Source organism: Nannobrachium achirus, assembly GCF_963921795.1.
Source record: "Nannobrachium achirus genome assembly, chromosome: 14".
NCBI classification, from domain to species: Eukaryota; Metazoa; Chordata; class Actinopteri; order Myctophiformes; family Myctophidae; genus Nannobrachium; species Nannobrachium achirus.
The window spans coordinates 54,950,503-54,972,656 of NC_137821.1; the positions used below are offsets into that span (position 1 = coordinate 54,950,503).

The 22,154-nt window shown below is 42.9% G+C and overlaps 1 protein-coding gene across 1 annotated transcript in view; it reads right to left on the reverse strand.

Moving 5' to 3' along the window:
* Positions 1 to 22,154, reverse strand: part of LOC308298147 (diacylglycerol kinase delta) — a gene marked incomplete at its 3' end in the record, with an annotated part of 221,054 nt that overhangs the window by 7,234 nt on the left and 191,666 nt on the right. Inside the window, exons 24-29 of the mRNA XM_080741703.1 lie at positions 21,310 to 21,423; positions 17,476 to 17,610; positions 12,602 to 12,765; positions 9,921 to 10,035; positions 605 to 694; positions 8 to 121 (exon numbers count right to left, since the gene is read on the reverse strand). Of these exons, the coding sequence (XP_080597829.1) occupies positions 8 to 121; positions 605 to 694; positions 9,921 to 10,035; positions 12,602 to 12,765; positions 17,476 to 17,610; positions 21,310 to 21,423 (732 nt within the window). The remainder of the gene's footprint in view (positions 1 to 7; positions 122 to 604; positions 695 to 9,920; positions 10,036 to 12,601; positions 12,766 to 17,475; positions 17,611 to 21,309; positions 21,424 to 22,154) is intronic.

Sequence of the window (22,154 nt, forward strand, 5' to 3'; positions counted from 1 at the left end):
CACCCACCTCCTCAGAGCACTGCATTATGGGACATATCCAGTGGATGTCGTCCAGCTTGTGGAGCTCGGCGCTCAGGCTGTTCAACGTGGACTGGAGCTCCTCCTCCTCGGGCGAGTCCAGCTGGAGAGAGAGAGAGAGAGAGAGAGAGAGAGAGAGAGAGAGAAAGAGAGAGAAAGAGAGAGAGAGAGTACAGTACTTACTGAAATGTTGTAGTTTTAGTCTAGTTTTAATCAACTAAATATCATAAGAATTTTGTCGATTAGATATCATAAGACTTTAATCGACAAAAGATTATTTGCGCAGGCATTGACAGTGATTTTACAATTGGTTGCATGCTGAAAATAACTGATCTGCAAGCTCACAACATGTCGCGGCGCGTTGCGAGCTTGTAGATCTGCTACTTTCAGCGCAGAACACCCGCGCGCAACCAATGACTTGTCAGTTCTACTGGATCTATTACATTCATGATTAAATGTACTGGTAATGTAGACAATTAAAACATGGCACTTCATGGCAAAAAGGTTGCAGACCCCTGAGTTAGAATATGGAGATAATATATTTATGCCGGACAACATGAAGAGGTGAGATTGTAGTGGTGCGTACCAGTAGCTGTCCGTCGAGCAGCATCGTCGTCTCAGCCTGGAGGACTTTGCTGCTGTTGACCAACTCCACTGCAGTGCTACGACTCAGACACTGTGCACAAAAACACACACGCACACACACACACACACACACACACACACACACACACACACACACGGGACGTGCAGAGCATTTTAGAAAGGCAGGGGCTGACATTTAAAAAAGGGCCTTTTGGTGAAAATCTCGAAAATAGCCGACCTCCAAGCTCCAAGCACGTGCAACGCGTTGTGAGCTTGGAGGTCGTCTATTTTCGGTGCGTGATACCACACTGAATTATACATAATCAAGTCAATTACAGAGATGTGGCGTAACGGCATGGATTCCTACAGAGAGAGGGTAATTCTTTCAACATAAGATGCTGCATTCATGTTCAGGAGAGTTTGGACAAGGCAATTCTCTTGAATGCTGCCTTCAGGTATGGCATGGAAAGAGGGCATTTGCATTTCTTTCAATGTAGTAAAAACTGCATTCATGGTCTGGAGAGGCCAATTTTTACAGACGGGTAAAAGGGCAGGGGCTCAAGCCCCCTTTGATTTCCATGTGTGCACTTGACACACACAGATGCACACACACACACACACACACACACACACACACACACACACACACACACACACACACACACACACACACACACACACACACACACACACACACACACACACACACACACACACACACACACACACACACACACACACACAGCGGGCTGGTTAGCGTCCGTCAATCACGTATCGTTTTCTTAGGCATGCACACAATCTTGCACAAGCAGCAGGCTACAGCAAATTGGCAGCAGCATGAGAGTGACAGCCATAGAGGTGCTGTTAATAAATGGTTGTGAACAGTGCCCCAGGGGCCTGTACTAGGCCACCTTGTTTTGTTTCCCCCTCTTCGCCAGTGATTCTCTACCTGTGTGGGTTGAGAGTGGGCCCCAAGTAATGGGCAAACACAGACATTTTGATCATAACGACATTCATATGTTTACATTGTAATGTAAACTAAATGTCATGGTATTTTTTTCTTTAAATGCTTGAAAATTAGTTTTTTCAATGTGATATAGATCGTGAAATAGGAACTTCACAAGGACCGGTGTGCTGTGCACCTTTTGATATCTAGATAATGTTTTGGCATCACCGTGCAATGTCATATTGAAGCGTACACAATTGTTCCAAAATTATTGATGTTCTGATAGAATATGTTTTTTTTTCCTTCTTTCCTTCAGTTCATTACAGTAGTTTGGTTCAGTTCACAGCAGAGCATGTGAACAGTCATTTACGTTTGTTTTTATTGTGCATGATATAATGAGAATGGTCCTTTGAACAACGCACACACACACACACACACACACACACGCGCGTGTGCACGCACGCACCCACACCCACACACACACAGCTGTTATTGCTACAAAGTTGACAAGAAAGTCTTTTGGCAATTGATATGATATGATATGATATAGTACTTTATTGTCAGTTCACACTGAAATTTGTCTTGCGACACAGCACGTCATGTATGCGACACATAACATATAAACAAACATTTTAACACATGTAACAAAGAAAAACAAGACAGGTTTACATACATAAGGACAGTATAGACAAGAGCAGTGTCCACCGCCAAGCCTACCTATGGCCAAGCTCCTGATTAAGCCTTAAAGTCGACTGATGGACAAATCTGAAGCTCCACAGTCAGGCATAATCCACAGAAGTGTATCCACAGGATCAGCAGAGCGATTTCCACGGCCCTCATCTTAAACATCCTTGCATATAAAGACTCACAACATAACTTAGGCACACGGACAACAAAAAAAACAAACAAACAAGGCATACACGACACACTGTGCGGCGGAGCAGCCCCTGTACCAGCGCTCCGGAAGCAACGTGAAATTCAATTCAAGGACGTAAATTCAATCCTTAATGTCACCAATGGGGGAAAAAAAACACAACCTGAAATTAATGCACAATACAAGAGAGAATGCAACCGAGTATATCTTTATTTGTTACGGTACAAAAATAAATCTACATGACTCGGCATCCTCCTGCCTCTGCTTCTCCTGATTGGACCACATCGACATCTGAACCGTGGCCAATTATTGTTTCTTCCTCGCCGTCTGGTTTCGGTGAGATTGAATCCCCTCCTGCTGCTGCCTGGGCCCAGTGTTGTTTTTGACAGCACATTTTGATTTAGTTTTAGTCATAGTCTTTTGAATAAAATGTCATTTAGTTTTAGTTATAATTTAGTCACCTGAAAGGTTTTAGTTTTAGTCTAATCTTAGTCGACTACAGATTTAGTCAACTGAAATGTATTTTGGCAGCCTTGATGACATTGTAATGACTGATTTTACACTTGGTTGCGTGTTCACAACAAGCTCCAGATTGGCTATTTTCAGCACGCAACACCTGAGAGCTACCAAACATGAAATGACTCTCTTCTCCACTAGTCCCTCCCTAACGTTTTAGTCTAGTTTTTATTTTGTTGACGCAATTGTCAATATATTTAGTCTTAGTTTTAGTCATCACAGCTTAGTTTTTATTTAGTTTTCGTCAGTGAAAAAAAACGCAGTCGACAAACATTTTTAGTCATAGTTTTAGTCGACGAAATCAACACTGCCTGGGCCACATCGACACCAAACACTCTGAAAGGGAAAGCGCGAGCGGTATCACACGTCACAGCCAGACGTGTATAAACTTAACCCATTATTTTTTACTTCAGCTATTGAAAAATAGCAGATCTTCAAGCTCACAGCGCGGCACTAAGTGCTGCAGATCTGCTACTTTTTGAAAAATCTTGAAAATGTGTGCAAATCTTTGAATATATCTTTGTGGTCATTTCTAACTGAATTGTTGCTTTCGGGAGGGTCCCCGGAACTAACTATCTTGAGATGGGGGTCCGTGGCCAAATACAATTTTGGGGGTCCTTGACATGAAAAAGTTTGAGCATCACTGATGATAGAAACATGAAAAAAAAAACTCAAAGGACTTTGAAGACATTTACAGAATCGGGTCAAAAATATTCAAAGACTTGAACACATTTTCAAGATCTTCAAAAATAGCAGATCTACAAGCTCGTAGCCAAAATAGTGACTCCATGTGGCTACATTATGTAGGTGTCCCTGTGCATGCGTGTGTTCATGTGTGTGAGCTTTTTCTTTTGGTAGTCATGGTTGCCAGTTCCCACTTGATGTCATGTGGGAGTTCGGACCGCTTCAGGCCATAATGAATAACTGATAGCTTGCATAATGTCTTCAAAGTAGGTTGTAAATCTAAGATGTACACGTCATCAACAGGTGACATCGCCTTTATGAATCCTCCAAAGATGATGATGCGATCTCCCACCATGCAGCAGCACATCCTATCCATCCTAGGGGGACCTTTCCCCTTGGGCTCAACCTGCTTCCAGGAAAAGGTCTCTGGACTGAATTTCCACAGATCATTGAAGAACTGGTTCCAGTTTTTGCCACCAAATATGTACAGCTCTCCATTGTAGGCAAAGGCTGAATAATAATCATGTCCTTCTGGAATAAGGCGTCCAGAAGGCATGCTCAGCCAACAGTTAGTCTCTGTGTCAAACACACCGCCCCCATGGCCCCCAAATACAAACATCTTTGTGCCAATGATGGTGGCAGAGTGACCTCGTGAAACAGGTTGTGGAGTTCCTCTGGTATTAATTAAAGACCAGACCATTATGCTGGTGTCCAACTTGTACATGTCATTAGTACATCCAGTCAGCTCGGCGAATCCTCCATACACATACATGACCTTCTCCAGGACACAGGCTGAGTGGTTCCTCCTTGCTTCTGGAATAGTCCCAGAAACCTTGGGCTGTGGGCGTGGACATCAAAGGCATAAAGCACATCGCAGTAGGGATACCCTCCTCCCCAGATGTAGGCAATTTCTTCAACCAGCACAGCTGTGTGGCCCCACAGCTGTCCGGTGCGATAGGCACTTTGTCCTCTTCCATTTGTTACTGGGGGCAACTTCCTCCAACGCAAAGACAATAGTGGCGTTTCCATAAACTTAAGCGCATTAGGGAAGCGTATTATCAGAAATGCGCATTTAGACTAGTGAATTTAGCCCGTTTCCATTTGCGGGTGTCATTCGAATAAGGGTAGTAGTTCGTTTGGAAAACCAATAGGTGGCGCACCTTTTCAGTCCTACGACATTCTATAACTGCAGAAGAAGAGCGACAAGCGACACAATAATGAATACAAAATGTCACGGGGCTGTTCTGAGAGCTTCGCCTTGCAACACACGCACGCACACGCACACAAACACATTAACGTATTATCCACACAACACACCATCGCATTGCTTCGCGCAATGGAGGAAAAAACGCTTCAATAAGGAATTTGTGTCCCATTTTGACGATGAGTTCACTTTTACACGTTTCCATCCATGCCTCTGTTACTCTCTCTGACTTTTATACCCTCTCTCTCCGTCTCCGCTGCTAAACTGGTCTGCGTGCTGTCTGCTTCTCATGCCATGGTGCCTGATTTATGATTAGTCGTATGACTGTGTGGCGCACGGAACAGTAGATTTCCAAGATCAAACTGTGTCCCTCCACGCTACGTTGTAGGGTTTGTAGATCAGGCAGTGGGCGTGTACTTGCAAGAGCAACATATAGCGAGTCAGTCCGTCACCCGTGCGCTGTTCCCATGCTGGTAGTGACTATCTCTATTTTTCTACAGTCTATGGACTATCTGGATATATTTCTGCTGATATAAAACAAACCTGTATGAAAAGTGTGTGCGTGGGTGGCTGCGTGCGCGCGCCTGTACATGTGTGTGTGTGAGTGAGAGAGAGAGAGGGAGGGAGGGAGAGATGGAGAGGGAGAAAGAGAGAGAGAGAGATCTGTCGATCAGCAGCTGTCTTTCTCTGACGAACGCTGTACAATGGACGTTAATTAAGCGGCGGGGGAAAGTGTTATATAGGAGGACGATATGGACCAGAACGTCATACTTTATTCGAATGTATTGTCTGACCCGTTTCCATTCACTTTTGCGCATTTAGTTTATCCGATTAAGCCTCAAAATCCTCCTCCTCCAAGCGTATAATCTTTTTTGCGGATAATGAAAGTTTATTCGCAAATTGAAGTGTTTCCATAAAAACATTTAGCGAATCAGCCGTTAATGCGCAAAAAGTAGTTTTATGGAAACGCCACTAGTGTGTTGAAGATGTGGACTTCAATCTGATCTCTGTTGTTCAGGTAGTTTTGGAACCCTCCAAATGAGTACAGCTTGTGTCCGACTACCACAGAAGCACGGTACCAATGTGCATGTCCTCCTTTCAGATCTATTGTCCAGTGAAACATTTCAAACAGCAGCACCGACCAGTGGAACAAATTTACAGGAGAAGTTGTTAAACAAGAGTTTAAGTAGCCGGAATGAGTTGTTGAATGACACTTTTTTAATTGGACGGTTACTTTTAAAGGACACTGGTTGTTATGACAATGGTTTGATGTCATTGCATGATGACGTAATTATGTAGAACTAGAAGGGAGGGCCGCTCCCTCACTTTTAGCCTTCATCTTCCCAAAGACTCCCAGCTTCAAGTTGCTCATCCAGACTCCTTTTGAAAACGTTGTTAACAAAGCCCCATTTTCACTGTAGGGCCGACCGAGAGCTAGAGCCAGAACTTTCCAGAACCAAGAACTTTACAGAACCAGTGAAGTTCCGGGACCAGGTTCTGCTTACGTTTCCATATAACCAGACCTAACCGGAAAGGTCCCAAAAAAGAGCAGCAGCGCTGCTGGCACCGCCCATAGGTTCCCAGAACTCAAGTTTAGTTCTACCTCAGGAGCAGGACCCAAAACAAAAGGTTCCTCGAACCTCGTTTGAAACCGGGCCGTGCGCTATGGAAACACAACCAGAACCAAAACATTTGGTTCAGTTCTAGAAGATTCTGGTTCCTCCTTGCAGTGGAAAAGGGCCTAATATCTAGTCTATCAGTGGCCTACTGTCCAGTGTTGATTTCGTCGACTAAAACTATGACGAAAAATGTTTGTCGACTGTGTTTTTTTCACTGACGAAAACTAAATAAAAACTAAACAAAAACTAAGCTGTGGTGACTAAAACTAAGACTAAATATATTGACAATTTCGTCAACAAAATAAAAACTAGACTAAAACGTTAGGGAGGGACTAGTGGAGAAGAGAGTCATTTTATATTTGGTTGCTCTCAGGTGTTGCGTGCTGAAAATAGTCGATCTACAAGCTCACAAGAGCTTGTAGATCTGCTATTTTCAGCACACAACGAAGTGTAAAATCAGTCACGATGCCATCAAGGCCTGCCAAAATACATTTTAGTCGACTAAATCAACTGTAGCTTTAGTCGCCTAAAATTTTATGGTATTTAGTCGACTAAAATTAGACTAGAACTAATACTTTTCAGGTGACTAAATTATGACTAAATGACATTTTATTCAAAAGACTATGACTAAAACTCAAAGCCTCGCGTTGCGAGGTGTTGAGAGCTACCCATATTGAAATCCATGTATATGGAGATATGGGCAGTTCCCAGTTAAAATGTGATTATTTGGGGGAGTCGCGGCCTGAAAAGGTTGAGAACCACTGGCTTATAACACCTAGGGTTGGGGGCGGTAACCGCCGTACCGCCGTACCGCGGTAAACCGAGGCCTACCGCGGTGTCATGGTCCTTACCGCGGTCAAAAAAGACAAAAATAGTATATTTTTTTATTGAAAACAAGCGAGTTTTAAAACAGGGGAGAAGCGAGGACCGCATGCGCTCCATGCCGCTCTGCTCTGGGCCGTATACCACAGTTTGGAAGCCACATACAGTGTACGTCACTCGTGACTGTCCGAGTGGCCACTGGCTGCTGCCCTGCAGCAGCAGCGTCGTAGGGGAGTACGGAACAGAGTAAACTTTCTCTGTAATCCACGACACAAGTATGTTAATAAATACATACCTTGTGTTGTGGCTGTTTCTTTTTTTATTCATACGGATTACGAGCGGAGCGCGGGCCGCGTGGACTAAAAGCGAAAATGAAACTATTTTACTTTTTCAACCGCGACGCGCGATGAGCCCCGTCGGCGATTTTATAACCTTTTCTGTCAAGTCTTGTAACTAAAACCTGTATCAGCACTCAATCACTGCGTTTTGAGACGTGAGTTTACCATAGAGTTATGGAGTTTACAGAATCACTGTAGCCTACACGATCCTGACTACCCGTCTCTCTCTTCTGGTTTACTTTGTTCACACACAGTAGCGTCAGTTCAGAAAAAGCTAAGGTATGGCAACATGACTGGTGTTGCCATACCTTAGCAACAGGCATGATATATTTATTTTAAGAAGTACATATAATATATAATTATATATATACCTATAATATAATTATAATACCTTGTTAAAGTGACCATTTTGTTACATTTTGCATTTGTAGTTATTTTACTGTAATTTACCAACATAATAACCAGTACAGATAGACAAAGAGACATTTATGGATTTACATTTAGAACTAACTTTTATCTTCCCCCCCCTGGACCCAGGGTAAGGCAGCTGCATATCCCTGCCATACCCAATTGACGCCCCTGTTCACACGCAGCTGTGTGAAAAGTACGGAGCCTATGTTACTATGGTAACCCGACAGGGCACAGATCTAAAACACGTCGCATCCGCGACGCGTTCTGAGCTTGTAGATCTGCTCCTTTTAAAGCCAGACCCGCTGTGCTGTACGGAGAAGTATAACTTGGGCAGTCAGGCTGTGGGGAGGCGACTTTTGGGAAGATGATTGCAATATTTTGGCTTATCGCCGAACCTTAATTAATAGATACGGGGGTGCGGTAATTACCGCAGTACCGGCGGTAAATGGGAAGACGGTAATCGCGGTAACAAAATGTCGATACCGCCCCAGGCCTAATAACACCATGAAGTCATGTCTGTAATGTTACTATCGAAGATTACATTTGACAGTAGTACTTGTTACCCAGACAACAAGAGGCCACAGTGACGTTGTCTCAGGTTGGGTTGCACACGCTGTCACGGTCGACCCGTGGTTCATAACATGGCCCCCTAATGTTGCTCTTATTTCATTTGAAATATTCACCCTTCTTCTTTGTCCTTGTCCTCCTCTTCCTCTCTGCTAGTTGTGCTTCCGTTGTTACAAACAAAGAAGACACCCGGTGCCTCTTTTAATCCAACTAATGGACTTAAGGCCTGTCCATACTTTGACCGAAACCGCCGTTTTCGGTCAAAAGGTCCTTTTCTACCATAAAATGATATCCCTCGGGACTTCGGAAAAGCATTGGACCGAACGAGAAATTTGCACGTCGGAAAACACAACTCACCGAACATTTCGGTCGAAGTATGGGGAGGCCTTATATCGGTTTAATTCCCTGAAGAAGACCTTAACACGTCGAAATGTTGGTGTTCCTTCAATAAAACCTGCATCGTGCCTATGAGTGTTCAGCCTTTGCTTTACTTCTAGACTTATTGCGACCGCAGTTACTATCAAAACCTCCACCGGCTGTCAGTCCGTCAGTCTGTATGTCTGTCTGTCACGTCACCCTTTTGCCCTACTCATATGTCTGCCACCGTTGCCCCTATCCATGCCGAACTTTGCACACACACTCCTTGGCTGCCAAACCACAACCTCCACCCCTCATTTCTCACATGGCCCTCTTCTAGCGCCACCATGAGGCCGATTCTTGCAAAACGCATTTTTGGACACTGCTCCTACAAATCTTGCCCTAAAATCACGCAAAGCGATACACAGTATGTCTAGACTCATGTCATCAATATGGACCTGTCCATTTTAGCGCCACCATCAGGGCGATTTTTTCAAACACAGGACCAAAAGGAAAATTTTTGTCCAAGACCAAAACTGAGTGCTGATGTATCTAACATTAACGAGCGTCAACGAGGTTCAGCTGGACACACACACACACACACACACACACACACACACACACACACACACACACACACACACACACACACACACACACACACACACACACACACACACACACACACACACCTCCCCTCTACAGTGCTCTATGGAGTTTCATTTCTCTCCAAAGGCCTAGGATTACTGTGATTATGGTAAGCTCACATTTGATATCAAAATTAAATAAAAATAAATCCATTTATTTTCCTCCAAAAAATATATATAAAAAATTATAATCGTTTAAATTAATCGAATAATGTATTAACGGCAATTGATCGATTTTAGATCAATTGTTAACATCCCTAGCCCTCAGTGAAAAAAGTTTGAAAACCCCTGGTCTATTCCCACTCCCAGCCCTCTCTCTGCGTATCCCTCACCTCAGGACTGGAAGGCTTGGTAGGGAAGGTCTCAGACAGCACCAGTGCCGTGGCGTTGACGGCATGGGCCAGCTCCTGCTCCACCAGTTTGTGGGTCTTGGCCGCGTCGCGGATCCTGGATGGAGAGACGAGACATAAAGACACTGGTTGAAAAAGACGTAAAGCCTGTTCAATGCCTTAAACCAGGGGTGCCCACACTTTTTATCTTCTTTTAAAATGACGAGCTCAACATGATCTACCCATCCAAAATGTTTTAGCTGAGGACCTGAGGGGGGCTTTGGAATAGCAGCACTGGCATTACATAGACAAAAACACTTACTGTAAGGGGGAAATAAATGGGAAATACTGGGGGAAATGTCTTCATCCCATTCTGTATGGAAGTGGTAGGTTGTGGGGTTCTTTGTAATGCTACTGACTCTTGAACAAAGTATTGCATTGGAGGTTTGCCTACTTTAGAAGCCATGAAGGGAGCTGACAGGCCCTTCTTGATGTCATATTCACATATTCTTTTTATATTTTAATTATATATTTTTAGAAGCATGCCATGTGGTCTACCTGCACATGCACCCTTGATGATCTACTGGTATCACGATCTACCTTTTGGCCTCCCCTGCCTTAAGCGGTATATGGTACAGAGAGTGACAGAGAGGAAGGGGGGCAGCTTGACATGTAAGGGGGAGTTCATCCCCCAGATGACTGTGAAGTGGCAATTTAAGGACTTTAAGACCTTTTTAATGCCTAAAAAACATACTACTAAAATAATACTATAAAAACTGGTCAAACATTGGCCAAAATGTCAAATAATATATGAAAGACGCAAAGGTTTTTGAAATTAGCCGATCTACAAGCACACAACGCCTTGCAACGTGAGGTGTTTTGAGCTTGTAGATCTCACAATATTTATCTGTGGAACTGAGTCTAACTAAATTGAATATCTCAACTTCTACAATTCCAAGTGCTTATAAGGAAGGGGGGGTGTCCCCAGTTCAAATATGATTACTTAGGGGGGTCACAGCCTGAAAAGGTTGGGAACCACAGCTGTATAGTCGAGGCAGGGGGACTGTACCCATGTTCCCCAGGTTCTATGTTCCCCACTTACCCCCTAAAAGAACGTTCTATGTTCTGCACTTTCTCCCTCAAAAAACATTCTATGTTCCCCACTTTCTCCCTCAAAAAACGTTCTGTTCTCCACTTTCTCCCTCAAAAAATGTTCTATGTTCCCCACTTTCTCCCTAAAAAATGTTCTATGTTCCCCACTTTCTCCCTAAAAAATGTTCTATGTTCCCCACTTTCTCCCTAAAAAATGTTCTATGTTCCCCACTTTCTCCCTAAAAAATGTTCTATGTTCCCCACTTTCTCCCTAAAAAACGTTCTATGTTCCCCACTTTCTCCCTCAAAAAACGTTCTATCTTCCCCAGTTACCCCTTCCAAAAACGTTCTATGTTCCCTGCTTACCGAAAAAAGGTCCCATGTTCCCTGGGTTCTATGTTCCCCGCTCAACCAAAAAAAGGTTCTATGTCCCCCCTCAATCAAAACTTTTTTTTCCATGTTCCCCGTTTACCTAAAAATAGGTTCCATGTTCCCCATTTACCAAAGCATACGTTCTAATTATTAATAACATCTCTAAACACACGCACAACGGAACATAATGGGGAGAAAGTCAGGTGGGCACAAGGGACATCTGGGTACCTTATTTTTTTAATACACTTGAATTCAAGGCCTAAAGATTATATCCAGTGTCCCTTAATTCGTGCATGGGTGAGTTGTGTGCAGTGCACACAATTAATTAAAGCATTCCTCTTCCATCTCCTCTAAGAGCCAGATGTGCTTTCTGCCGAGAAAAAGAGTGAACACATGGCTGCATCATCTGGCATCACCAGAGCAGTACAAATTACAAAAACATAATGTGATAATGAGATTCATTTTGAACCTCCGCCGCTCTCTCTAACGAATGAATGAGTCAGCCATTTTGCCTAGCTGTTGCAGGAGAGTGTGCAATTACTGTACACACACATTTACTTGACATAATGTTACTCAAGTGTGACGACCATTGTTTGTAGCACTTGTAGTCGTGTTGTAGTGTGTCCATGAACACAAACTATGTCGCAAAACGCGTCACTTAGGACCCACTACGCCACATTTTACAACTGGAACAAGGGGTGAAATTTGGTTTCATGCGCTGGGTGAGCAACTCAATGCAAGTGGACGGGCGGCGATATCTGGTGCCCTCTCTATAGAACAGCAAAGTCATGATGTGACTCGCTCATCCCCCGGTTCCACGGAAGTAATGCTCTATGGAGAATAACATTGAGTCATCTTAAATCGTCTCATATAAGCATTGTGGTCCAAAAATAAACAAATGGTCTTTGCAATATTGTTGGCGAGGTGGCTCTGTATGGTTTATGATAGTCAGTCACTCATATTTGATAAAGCCTGTTTCTAGCGAAAATTTAACTAATTCGGCGACAGTAACATTAGCGTTTTCTCACCATCAGTTGATTCCATATGAGTCAAACCGCTGAGATAATTTGTTTATAATTGGAACACAGTTCTTATATGACGCGATATGAAAAAGGTCTATGGGAATTTAGAATGGGGGAAGAAAACGACAAACCAGGTAGGATGGGTAAATTACGTCACACTTTACTGTTCTATACTTATTATAACTCTATGGTCGTTACCTGGTGATGAGCGTGTCGGCCACCATGCCCAGCTGTTGCACCTGGGCACACTCCTCCTCGGTCAGATACTCCATGGACTGCTGCGAGTTGAGGCGGGGCCGCTCCAGACGGTAGCTGTCAATCTTCCTCTTGTCCTCCCACGACTTCAGGGTGCTCTCGAACGCCTGGGGGGAGGGGGGGGGGGGGGAGAAAGAGAGAGAGAGAGAGAGAGAGATGGACAGAGACAAACAGAGACAGATAGAGAGATTAGGAGAAGGATATCAAATGGAACCCAATAAGGCTAATATATCGTCGTTGTCGGGTGGAAACCTTGTATGTCCAAGACCGTTCGTTTTGTATTTATCATTTTAAAAATGAACTAGACTAGTGAAAATAGCAGATCTACAAGCACACAACGCATCGCACCGCGAGGCGTTGTGTGCTTGTAGATCTGCTGTTTTCACTACTTTTGTGCGACGGCCTTGTATGATGAGGCAGGGCTTTACTTTGCGAAAAAATGTACAAATTTGAAACTTGGAGATACAAGGTTTCTGCCCGACAGTGACGATATCGATATCGAGGTAACAACATGCAAGGTATACATATCAAAAGAAGACGGCTTGAAATGAGGTATTGGTGTATGTGTCAAATTAATTAACAGACACACTATGCATGCACGTAACACAAAAAAACAGTCCATCTGTAACCAGGTGGGGTTATTTCAATAAAACCATTGTTGGAAAATGGAAATAAGGCATTTAATTTCTTTATTCTATGTGTACTGTGCAGTGTGCATGCATGGATTACGCTATTCATTATCTGGTTTAGGGCAGGCAGTGGACCTAAAGCAGAAAAAACATTAAAAACTATATAATGCAATGGTTTTTACTATTATGGTGAGTAATATCGATATTGTGGTATTCAACAACGTTATCGAATATCGAAGGTTTTCCTAATATCGCCCAGCCTTAGAACCCAACCACCCTAAAGACTATTAACCATTGAATATACCCCTGCTCTGCCTGCTTGTAACCGTGATACATGAAAACTGCTCCTTTCACTTCTACATATTTTGTTCTGATTGTATCGTATTGTATTGTGTACACTTCTGCTTCGGCAATATAAACGTTTGTTTTCTCAAGCCAATAAAGCCCTTTGAATTGAAATTGAATTGAATTGATTTGATTGTGAGAGACGAATCACTCAACCACTTGAACTCTGGCGGGGAACGTTCGTAAAAGATAGCAGACATACAAGCTCATAACGCGCCACGCTTGCGATGCGTTATGAGCTTGTAGATCCGAGATTTGCGTGCATGTAGAGTGAAAACCATGTAAAACCATGTACCAAGTTCAGTTGCAACTCGACAGAGGGATCAGGTTGGTAAACGCACCTTTATTGAACAACAAAAACACGCCCAATCCTCATCAAAACCCAGAAAAGGAATTAGCTAGAATACTGATCATGGTCAACACATTTAGCACAACAGAGACTCAATCATTCCAAAACCCCAAATACTGTATGGAATGTCACCAGGACTAGTCTTTCTCTCTATCAAATAACCAACAAAACATTTTCTATTTTTAACTGTCCTCTTTTCTGTAGCCGTTATTACCTTTTAGCTTGTTTGTTTCATTTAAGTAAAGCGTCTTTGAGTGTCAAAGAAAAAGGAGTAAAGGACCAACACTGGTCGTCTGCAAAAGCAAAAATAAACTCCTGCCTGTTCAAAAAGAAAAGCACAGACAGTCCTAACCAGTCCTGTTCTGAACACAGCGTGTCCCCTCCAGTCCAGGAGAGGGCTTAACTATTGTGCTATTTTTGAAATATCGTGAAAATGTGAATTTTGACCCGATTCTATAAGTGTCTTTTGAATCCTTCTAAGGTTTCTTAAAAAAACCTGTGTTTCTATGTCAGCAATCTGGCTATCCATCGTCAAAGGAAAGGTCCTTTTCACCTACTGTAACTGGAGCTCAGTTAGTCTGTTCTTGAGAGACTACTATGTCAGTGGTTCTCACGGACCCCCATCTCAAAATATTTAGTTCCCAGGAGCCCCCAGAAGCAAAATTTGAGTTACAAACGTTCGCTTTAAAGATAGATTCAAAGATTTGCACACATTTTCACGTCTTTTTCAAAAATAGCAGATCTACAAGCTCGCAGCGTGGCACTCTGTGCTTGTATATCTGCTATTTTTCAATAGTTAAAGCATTCAATAATCCCAGGCCTAAATGGGTTAAACGCCTCAAGATTGTCCACCGTTTAGTACAAAGTGTGCTGTCCCCAGTCCATTCATTATATTACCTTGATCTCTACACCCCCGAGTGCCCCGCAGTCTGCCAAACAGCCATTCTTGTCTGACCCAGAAGAAATACAATTGAAAAGTGTGCGAGACATCTTTTTTTTTCTTTCCTGGGAGAGCTATAGTACCTTGGACCAAACCCAAACACTTCAACCAGCCTCAGAAAAACCACACGACTAACAGCTTGAGTAGCCTCCATCGACCCAGAGTGTGGAAGTAAAAGAACAAACTTCCCCTGCTAGAATACAGACGTGTCTTGTGTTTGTTTGCAGCCATCAAACCATGTATTATCTATTCCACAGGGTGTTTCAATGGGTCAGTGGCACTGAGGGAAGTGCCTGGGCCAAAAAAACAACTCTGTCCAACTCCATGCTTTCATCCCTGCCAAGTAGGGGTGTAACGATACGTTATAACAGCAATACGATACGTATCACGATACATGGTTGACGATACGATACATGGACGATATTGGTTCATTCATGGCGATGCGATCCGATTCTATTCAATGATTTAAAATCAATATAGTAACTATTTAGCAAAGAAATGAAATCTGTGTAAATGTGTAAAAGACCTATTGTTATGGAAGTAAACGCTGTGATTATCTAGCAAATACATGGACATTATATTTCAACACATATGGACAAACCCACCTTGACATGAACACAGAGATTACACTCATTTATCGATAGACCAAGAGTAGCTATATGGAATGGAAAGGTAATTAGACCCCTCTTTCTTATTTTCCCTCTTAAAATTGCCAAATACAAGGCACAAATACTTAGTTTCCATACAATCAATTATTTGCATTGCAAACCGATTCGATACCGATTACTGCATTTTAAAACGATACAAAGCCAAAACGGTACGATAATTTGCTTTTGCAAACGATATACTGTAGTAGATCACTGCAAATTAAAATCGATTTATCGATTCAGTTACTATATCGTTACACCCCTACTGCCAAGCGTAGGCGTTATCACCTTCGAGTCTTGGGCCTAGACGAGCTATTCACGGTGAGCGAATGTCGTATTATTGTGATTCATTGATATCTTCGAAATGTTTCGTTATTGTACATGTGCCACATCAATAAAACAGAGATAAACAGAGTTAACTGTTTGAGTTTGAGTGCTGTAAGTAGGCCTGCCAGCCCACCAGGTGAAGAAATCACAGAATGATAACGTTGGCTTTTAAATTAATTGAATGCATTTTATGGAAGAAGCTTCTGCACATAATACAAGCTTAACAACTTAAAATGCTAAAATCTTAAAACAATAACCAACATTTGCTGCGCAACATGCTTCCATAGAAGACATTCTGGCTGAGAACTTCTCCATCCATAAATAGCAGATATACGAGTGCCGCGCTGTGAGCTTGTAGATCTGTCATTTTTGAAAAATCATGAACATTTTTCAAAAATAGCAGAGTGCCGTGCTGTGAGCTTGTATATGCACATGTTTTATAGGTAAAGCATAAAATAATGGTTAAAGTGGTCACAATCTAAACCAGGGGTCTTCAACAGGGGGTCCGGGACCCCTAGGGGGTCCTCAGAGTTACAACAGGGGGGCCGCCTACAGGGGGGGCCGCCAAATCTTTGTGTAACAGGATAATTATTTTAAATGAACAACTTGAACCCTCACATCAATATTCTGAGGAGAACTTTAGCCAAAATAGCAGATCTACAAGCTCTCAACGCCTCGCGCTAGCGGCTATTTTTGACTAATAGGTTTGGTGAAGAGACCAAGTACAGAGTGACAGGTCAAATTGACTAAGTATCGACAATTTAAGTGGTTAAATGTCTGGAAAAAAACACATGAACATCAATCCAACCGATGACGGTGCTGTCAAACAAGTCGATAAAAATATGCAACATAATTTAATACAATATGTAGAGGGGGGTCCCTGCTTTATTTCCCTCTCAGCTAAGGGGTCCTTGGCCCGAAAACGTTGAAGACCCCTGCTCTAAACTCTAAAGTGACACAATTCCAGGTCTTAAAGCAGGGGTTTTCAAAGTGGGTGACGGGGCACCCAGGGGTGCCGTGACAGCAGTCCAGGGGTGCCGCGAGATAATTTGATAATATTTGGAATTTATTTGGACTCTTGAAAAAATATTTTGTATCATTTATTTATTTTCAGTCAGTTCTAACCAAAATGGCTATTATCTCAACGTTTTCCTCGCAACATAATCACTGAAATATTGTCACTGTCGGGCAGAAACCTCTGTGTATGTGTTTTGGTAAAGCAAAGACCCGCTTCATCATACAAGACCGTCACACAAAACTAGTGAAAACAGCAGATCTACAAGCACACAACGCCTCGCATCGCGAAGCGTTGTGTGCTTGTAGATCTGCTGTTTTCACTAGTTTAGTACATTTTATAGATGATAAATACAAAACGAACGGTTTTGGACATACAAGGTTTCCACCCGACAACGACGATAGCCTATGCTATGCATATAAGGTGCTGGGAGTGAAAATTATAATGTAGGGGTGCCTCGGATTAAAACAATATATTTATTTATGGCTTAACGGGTGAATCCATGCTGCCACATGAATCATGGTCAATAAGAGCGGTAGGTCACTCTCAACAACAGGTCACTCACCCTGTCTCTGGTGAGCATCTGAGCTCGGTTCTTGTGGAGGATCTTGACGATGCCCGGTGGCTGCACCCAGGCCTCTCCATCCACCTGCACAGGAAGACCCTCCTCCCCCAGGATGGTGATCTTCACCTGCCGACACTGTGGCATTGATAGGAAAATGTGTTGTAGTTAATATTGAGTAATCGTTGTATCGATAAATATGTTATTATGGACTGTTTGACACCGTTTCTATGCTTATACCACTGTCTGACACAACAACATTTAGCTCTGGAACTGGGTGAAAAGAGCCTGTCTGGAATAATTGTTGTTATGTGGAAGTACACCAGTAGGCCTACTACTGACCCCACATCATAGTCTCAGGAGTCAGGACGCAAAAGTGTTCCACGGTCATATAACATAACGGTGAGTTAATCACGACTAATAAGACGCCTCAGGGCGACAATCTGGCCAGTGATGTATCGGACCAGTTACCCATATGGAGACCCCTGGTACCCATGATAATAAATAGGTACACTCCTATTTATCATCTACCTCCTCCCCCTGGGTAAAATCCTCCGTCACCATGGTGTCCAGTTCCACTGCTATGCTGATGACACTCAAATGTACATCTCCACCAAACCCTCCACCACCCTCCCTCCCCCCTCCCTCACTGCATGTCTCCAGGACATCCGGAGCTGGATGAGCAGGAACTTCTTAAAGTTAAACGCCAGCAAAACCGAGGCCCTGCTCATCGGCTCCAAACACACACTGTCCACCACCTCCACTGTCCCCAACATCACCATTGACAACTTCCCCGTTCCATTTTCCACCCAAGTAAAGAGCCTCGGCGTCATCTTAGACAGCACCCTTTCTTTTGCACCTCATATAAAACACATCACCCGGTCTGCCTTCTTCCATATCCGCAACATCTCCAGATTACGCCCATCTCTATCCCAATCCAGCACTGAAATCCTCATTAACGCACTCGTCACCTCCCGCATCGACTACTGTAATTCTCTTCTCTCTGGCCTACCTTCCAAACTACTCAATAAATTACAAATCATTCAGAATTCAGCTGCACGGATCATCACCCGCACTAAATTATCCGCCCACATCACCCCCATCCTCATCCAACTCCACTGGCTCCCCATTCATTTCCGTATTGATTACAAAAACCTCCTCCTCACCTACAAAGCCCTCCATAACCTCGCCCCCACCTATCTCTCTGACCTTCTCCATGGCTACGTCCCGTCCCGTTCCCTGCGTTCATCATCAGCTGGACTTCTTGACTGGCCCCCTGACAGTACTCACATCAGCACCACGGGTGCCAGGGCTTTTAGCTGTACTGCACCTCGACTCTGGAACTCCTTACCCCCTCACATCCGTCAATCTGACTCCATAACCACTTTCAAAACCCAACTCAAAACCCACCTGTTCAAATTGGCATACTCACTCTAAAATTCCCACAACACCCGTGTATCTGTATACCTACACTCACTCCCCCAGTACTACTTGACATATTGATGTATTATTTGTTTTATTTCAGTGTTCTGATTGTATTGATTTTACTGTGTTGTGTTGTTGATGTATACTTTGCCTGTTTTTAACTGATTGTCTTTTTTTATGCTTTGCCTCTCTTTTAAACTGTACGGCGACCTTGAGTGTCCTGAAAGGCGCCTTTAAATAAAATGCATTATTATTATTATTATTATATATATAGATCCATGTACTGTATATGGAGATATGCTGTGAGAGCCAAGCCATGCTTACTCAGTTATTTGTTATGTGAAAGACCTCTATGACATCTGACATCATACATACAATCCCTTTTATTCCCATACATCGAGATCCCTGTCTGTAGAACCAGCCACACAAATATGGGCCGTCTTGGCCATATATGGATTCTGTTAGTGTGGTATGTGGCCGATGTGGGCTCCATATATGGGCATTCCCATATGAAGTCCTGTTAGATATGGGCTTATTATTGATGACATCAGGGAACTCCATATATGGGCATAAAAGGGATTCTGTTAGAGTGCTTACCCTGACATCACAGTGATGTCAGAGCAGCAAACCCATAGACCGTAAAAAAGTGTACACTCCAGACAGAGACAAGATGTCTCTGTCTGAGAAACTGCGACCTTCGGTCGCAATTAATCAAGTTCACTTATACAGCCCTACCTGCATCACACAATGCTTTGTGAGCTAGTAAATCTACTGTCTTTGCCATTTATTAAATGCTTTGGAAACTTTTCCGCCTATATAATGCCAGGCTCAAAGTGGTTAAGGTGTCTTGCTGCCCAAAAACCGTGTCTTTTTGAGCGCGTCTGCTTCTCTCCAATTCCTCCCGTCTCTGCCAAGGGGCTCGACTGCTGAGCACAGCGAGGAGGGGAACTGAACTGCAAGCTCATCCCAACTGATTAAATCATACGGGCACGAAACTCCATTATAGACGAAAAGATGGCTGTCATCTTATCATCTCATCATGACGTTCTTTAGCCAAAAATGACTGCATACCATAGACTGTGTTCATTATTGTGAAATGCCATTTAGCTCTCTCTCTCTCTTCTTCTCCCTCAGGTGCAGCTGCCCAGAGGCAATATGTAATTTCCATCTATCCGACCCAACGATAATGATTTTTTGGGATTCATGAAAAGACACAGGGCTTTTTTTTTCTTTTTTTTTGGTAAATTAACTGTTTAATTGGTAATACTACGGTGTCACACAAAAGCATCAAAAGTAGCAGATCCGCAAGGGCCGGATCTAGGCATAGGCACAGGGAGGGGGGTCAATGCCCCCCTTAAATGCCCTGTCTGCCCCACCAAACATGATGGTATTCAAAAATCAAAAAAATCTAAAATATTAAACTATTTGAAATGTTATGCTACAACTAGGTAGATGGAGAGATAAACTGATAAGATAGATAGATAGATAGATAGATAGATAGATAGATAGATAGATAGATAGATAGATAGATAGATAGATAGATAGATAGATAGAAGGGAATGAAGCTTTCTAGCCTTTTGGTTTTCTTTGATTTCTTTTCTTTCTTTTGCTTTTACCTGCTTGGCCACCTTATCGCTGCTTGCAGCTATATTGCTGTGTTTGAATTTGAATCCTGAAAAGCCACAATTTCGGACATACAAGGTTTCCACCCGAGAGAGACGTTACATAATATATTAATATATTAAGTTGCATTTAGTTCAAGCAAATTACATTTTATAAACAGTGATTATAATGAAGCCTGATTAGAGACAATAGTCATCAAAAAACAGCAGCCTAATTGTTATCAAACGGCCTCATCACTGCTATGAATAAATCATTAGCCATGATAAGCATATCCGCTGTTATGTGATCAGCTCACGCCACATGCTGCATAAATGTTTACTGTTGATCTGTCATCAGATGAAAACGGAAATACTATTGCGATAATCACTTTAATTTGTTCATGTTAGTGTTACACTGAAATTAATCACCCATTGTCACACGTACACAAGGCCTGTGTCACTGTTGTAAGTCTGTGGAAAATGTCGGCGTCATGCCAGACTCACGGGCAGATTACACAGGTTTTATAAGGCACTACACGCTAGTGAAGCTGGAGCATATTCGTTTTGATACATTTCATTCATTAATTCGCATGCGTGCATTGGATTAAATTCAGTTGCCCAGAGGCAGCACAGCAGTTTAAGGTTACAAGTTACAAAGAAGTAAGAAAAATAAAAAGAGTACTGTTGTGTACAGTAAAAAAAAAGCAAGACACAATAAAAAGAATATAAACATAAAGTGTCAAAAAGCTGTCACAATTTCAATTTCAACTTCCATATGTTTGTGGGTACTGTGCGTGTGTGCGTGCGTTACCTGTGCAATGCGGTGGTGTTGCAGGTTGATAACTCTGGACACGGCCATCTGCATGCTGCCAAACACAGCCACCACCTCCAGCTTCTTATCATCGAAGGATGGAGCACCAAAGTTCTGGACACACAAACACACACACAACATAAATGTCAGTTCACAAAGTACTCAACACTCCTGGTCAAACTCTCTGGTGTCCAAAAGGGGACCAGTAAGACTCACAAACTTTAGAAGGCAATGGTAGCCAATCAGGTGGGAATATGGGAAATGGGACAGCTCCATGTTGATGACATGACTTTAGAGATACTGTGTACGGCTTTGCGTGCCTTTAGGGCAAAATCTGTAGGAGCAGTGTTTTGCAAAAATCTGCCTCATGATGGCGCTAGAAGAGGGCCACGTGAGAAATGAGGCCTTATGAGGGGTGTGATGTGACGGACAGACTGACTGACAGCCGGTGGAGCTTTTGATAGTAACTGCGACCTGACGGTCGCAATCAAACATTACACAATTTGAGCAATCCGATCACATGTTAATAAACGCATACTGTACGTTCAGGTAGCAAAATAACGATCACAGGAACAGTGTCTGGTTGGTCACAGAGAATGATACATTCCTTCAGCAAACAAAATCTCACTGTCCCTTCTTATTCAGCAGCAGGAGACAACTGACCTTGCAAACCCCGATACGGAAAGAATAAGAACCCAGTATAAAGTAGCACTTTAACCCATTTAGACCTGCAGCCGTGTCACTCTAGATTTTAACCACTTTAACCATTATTTTATGCTTTAACTAAAAAGGAATGCAGATATACAAGCTCACAACATGGCTCAGAGTACCGCAATGCGAGCTTG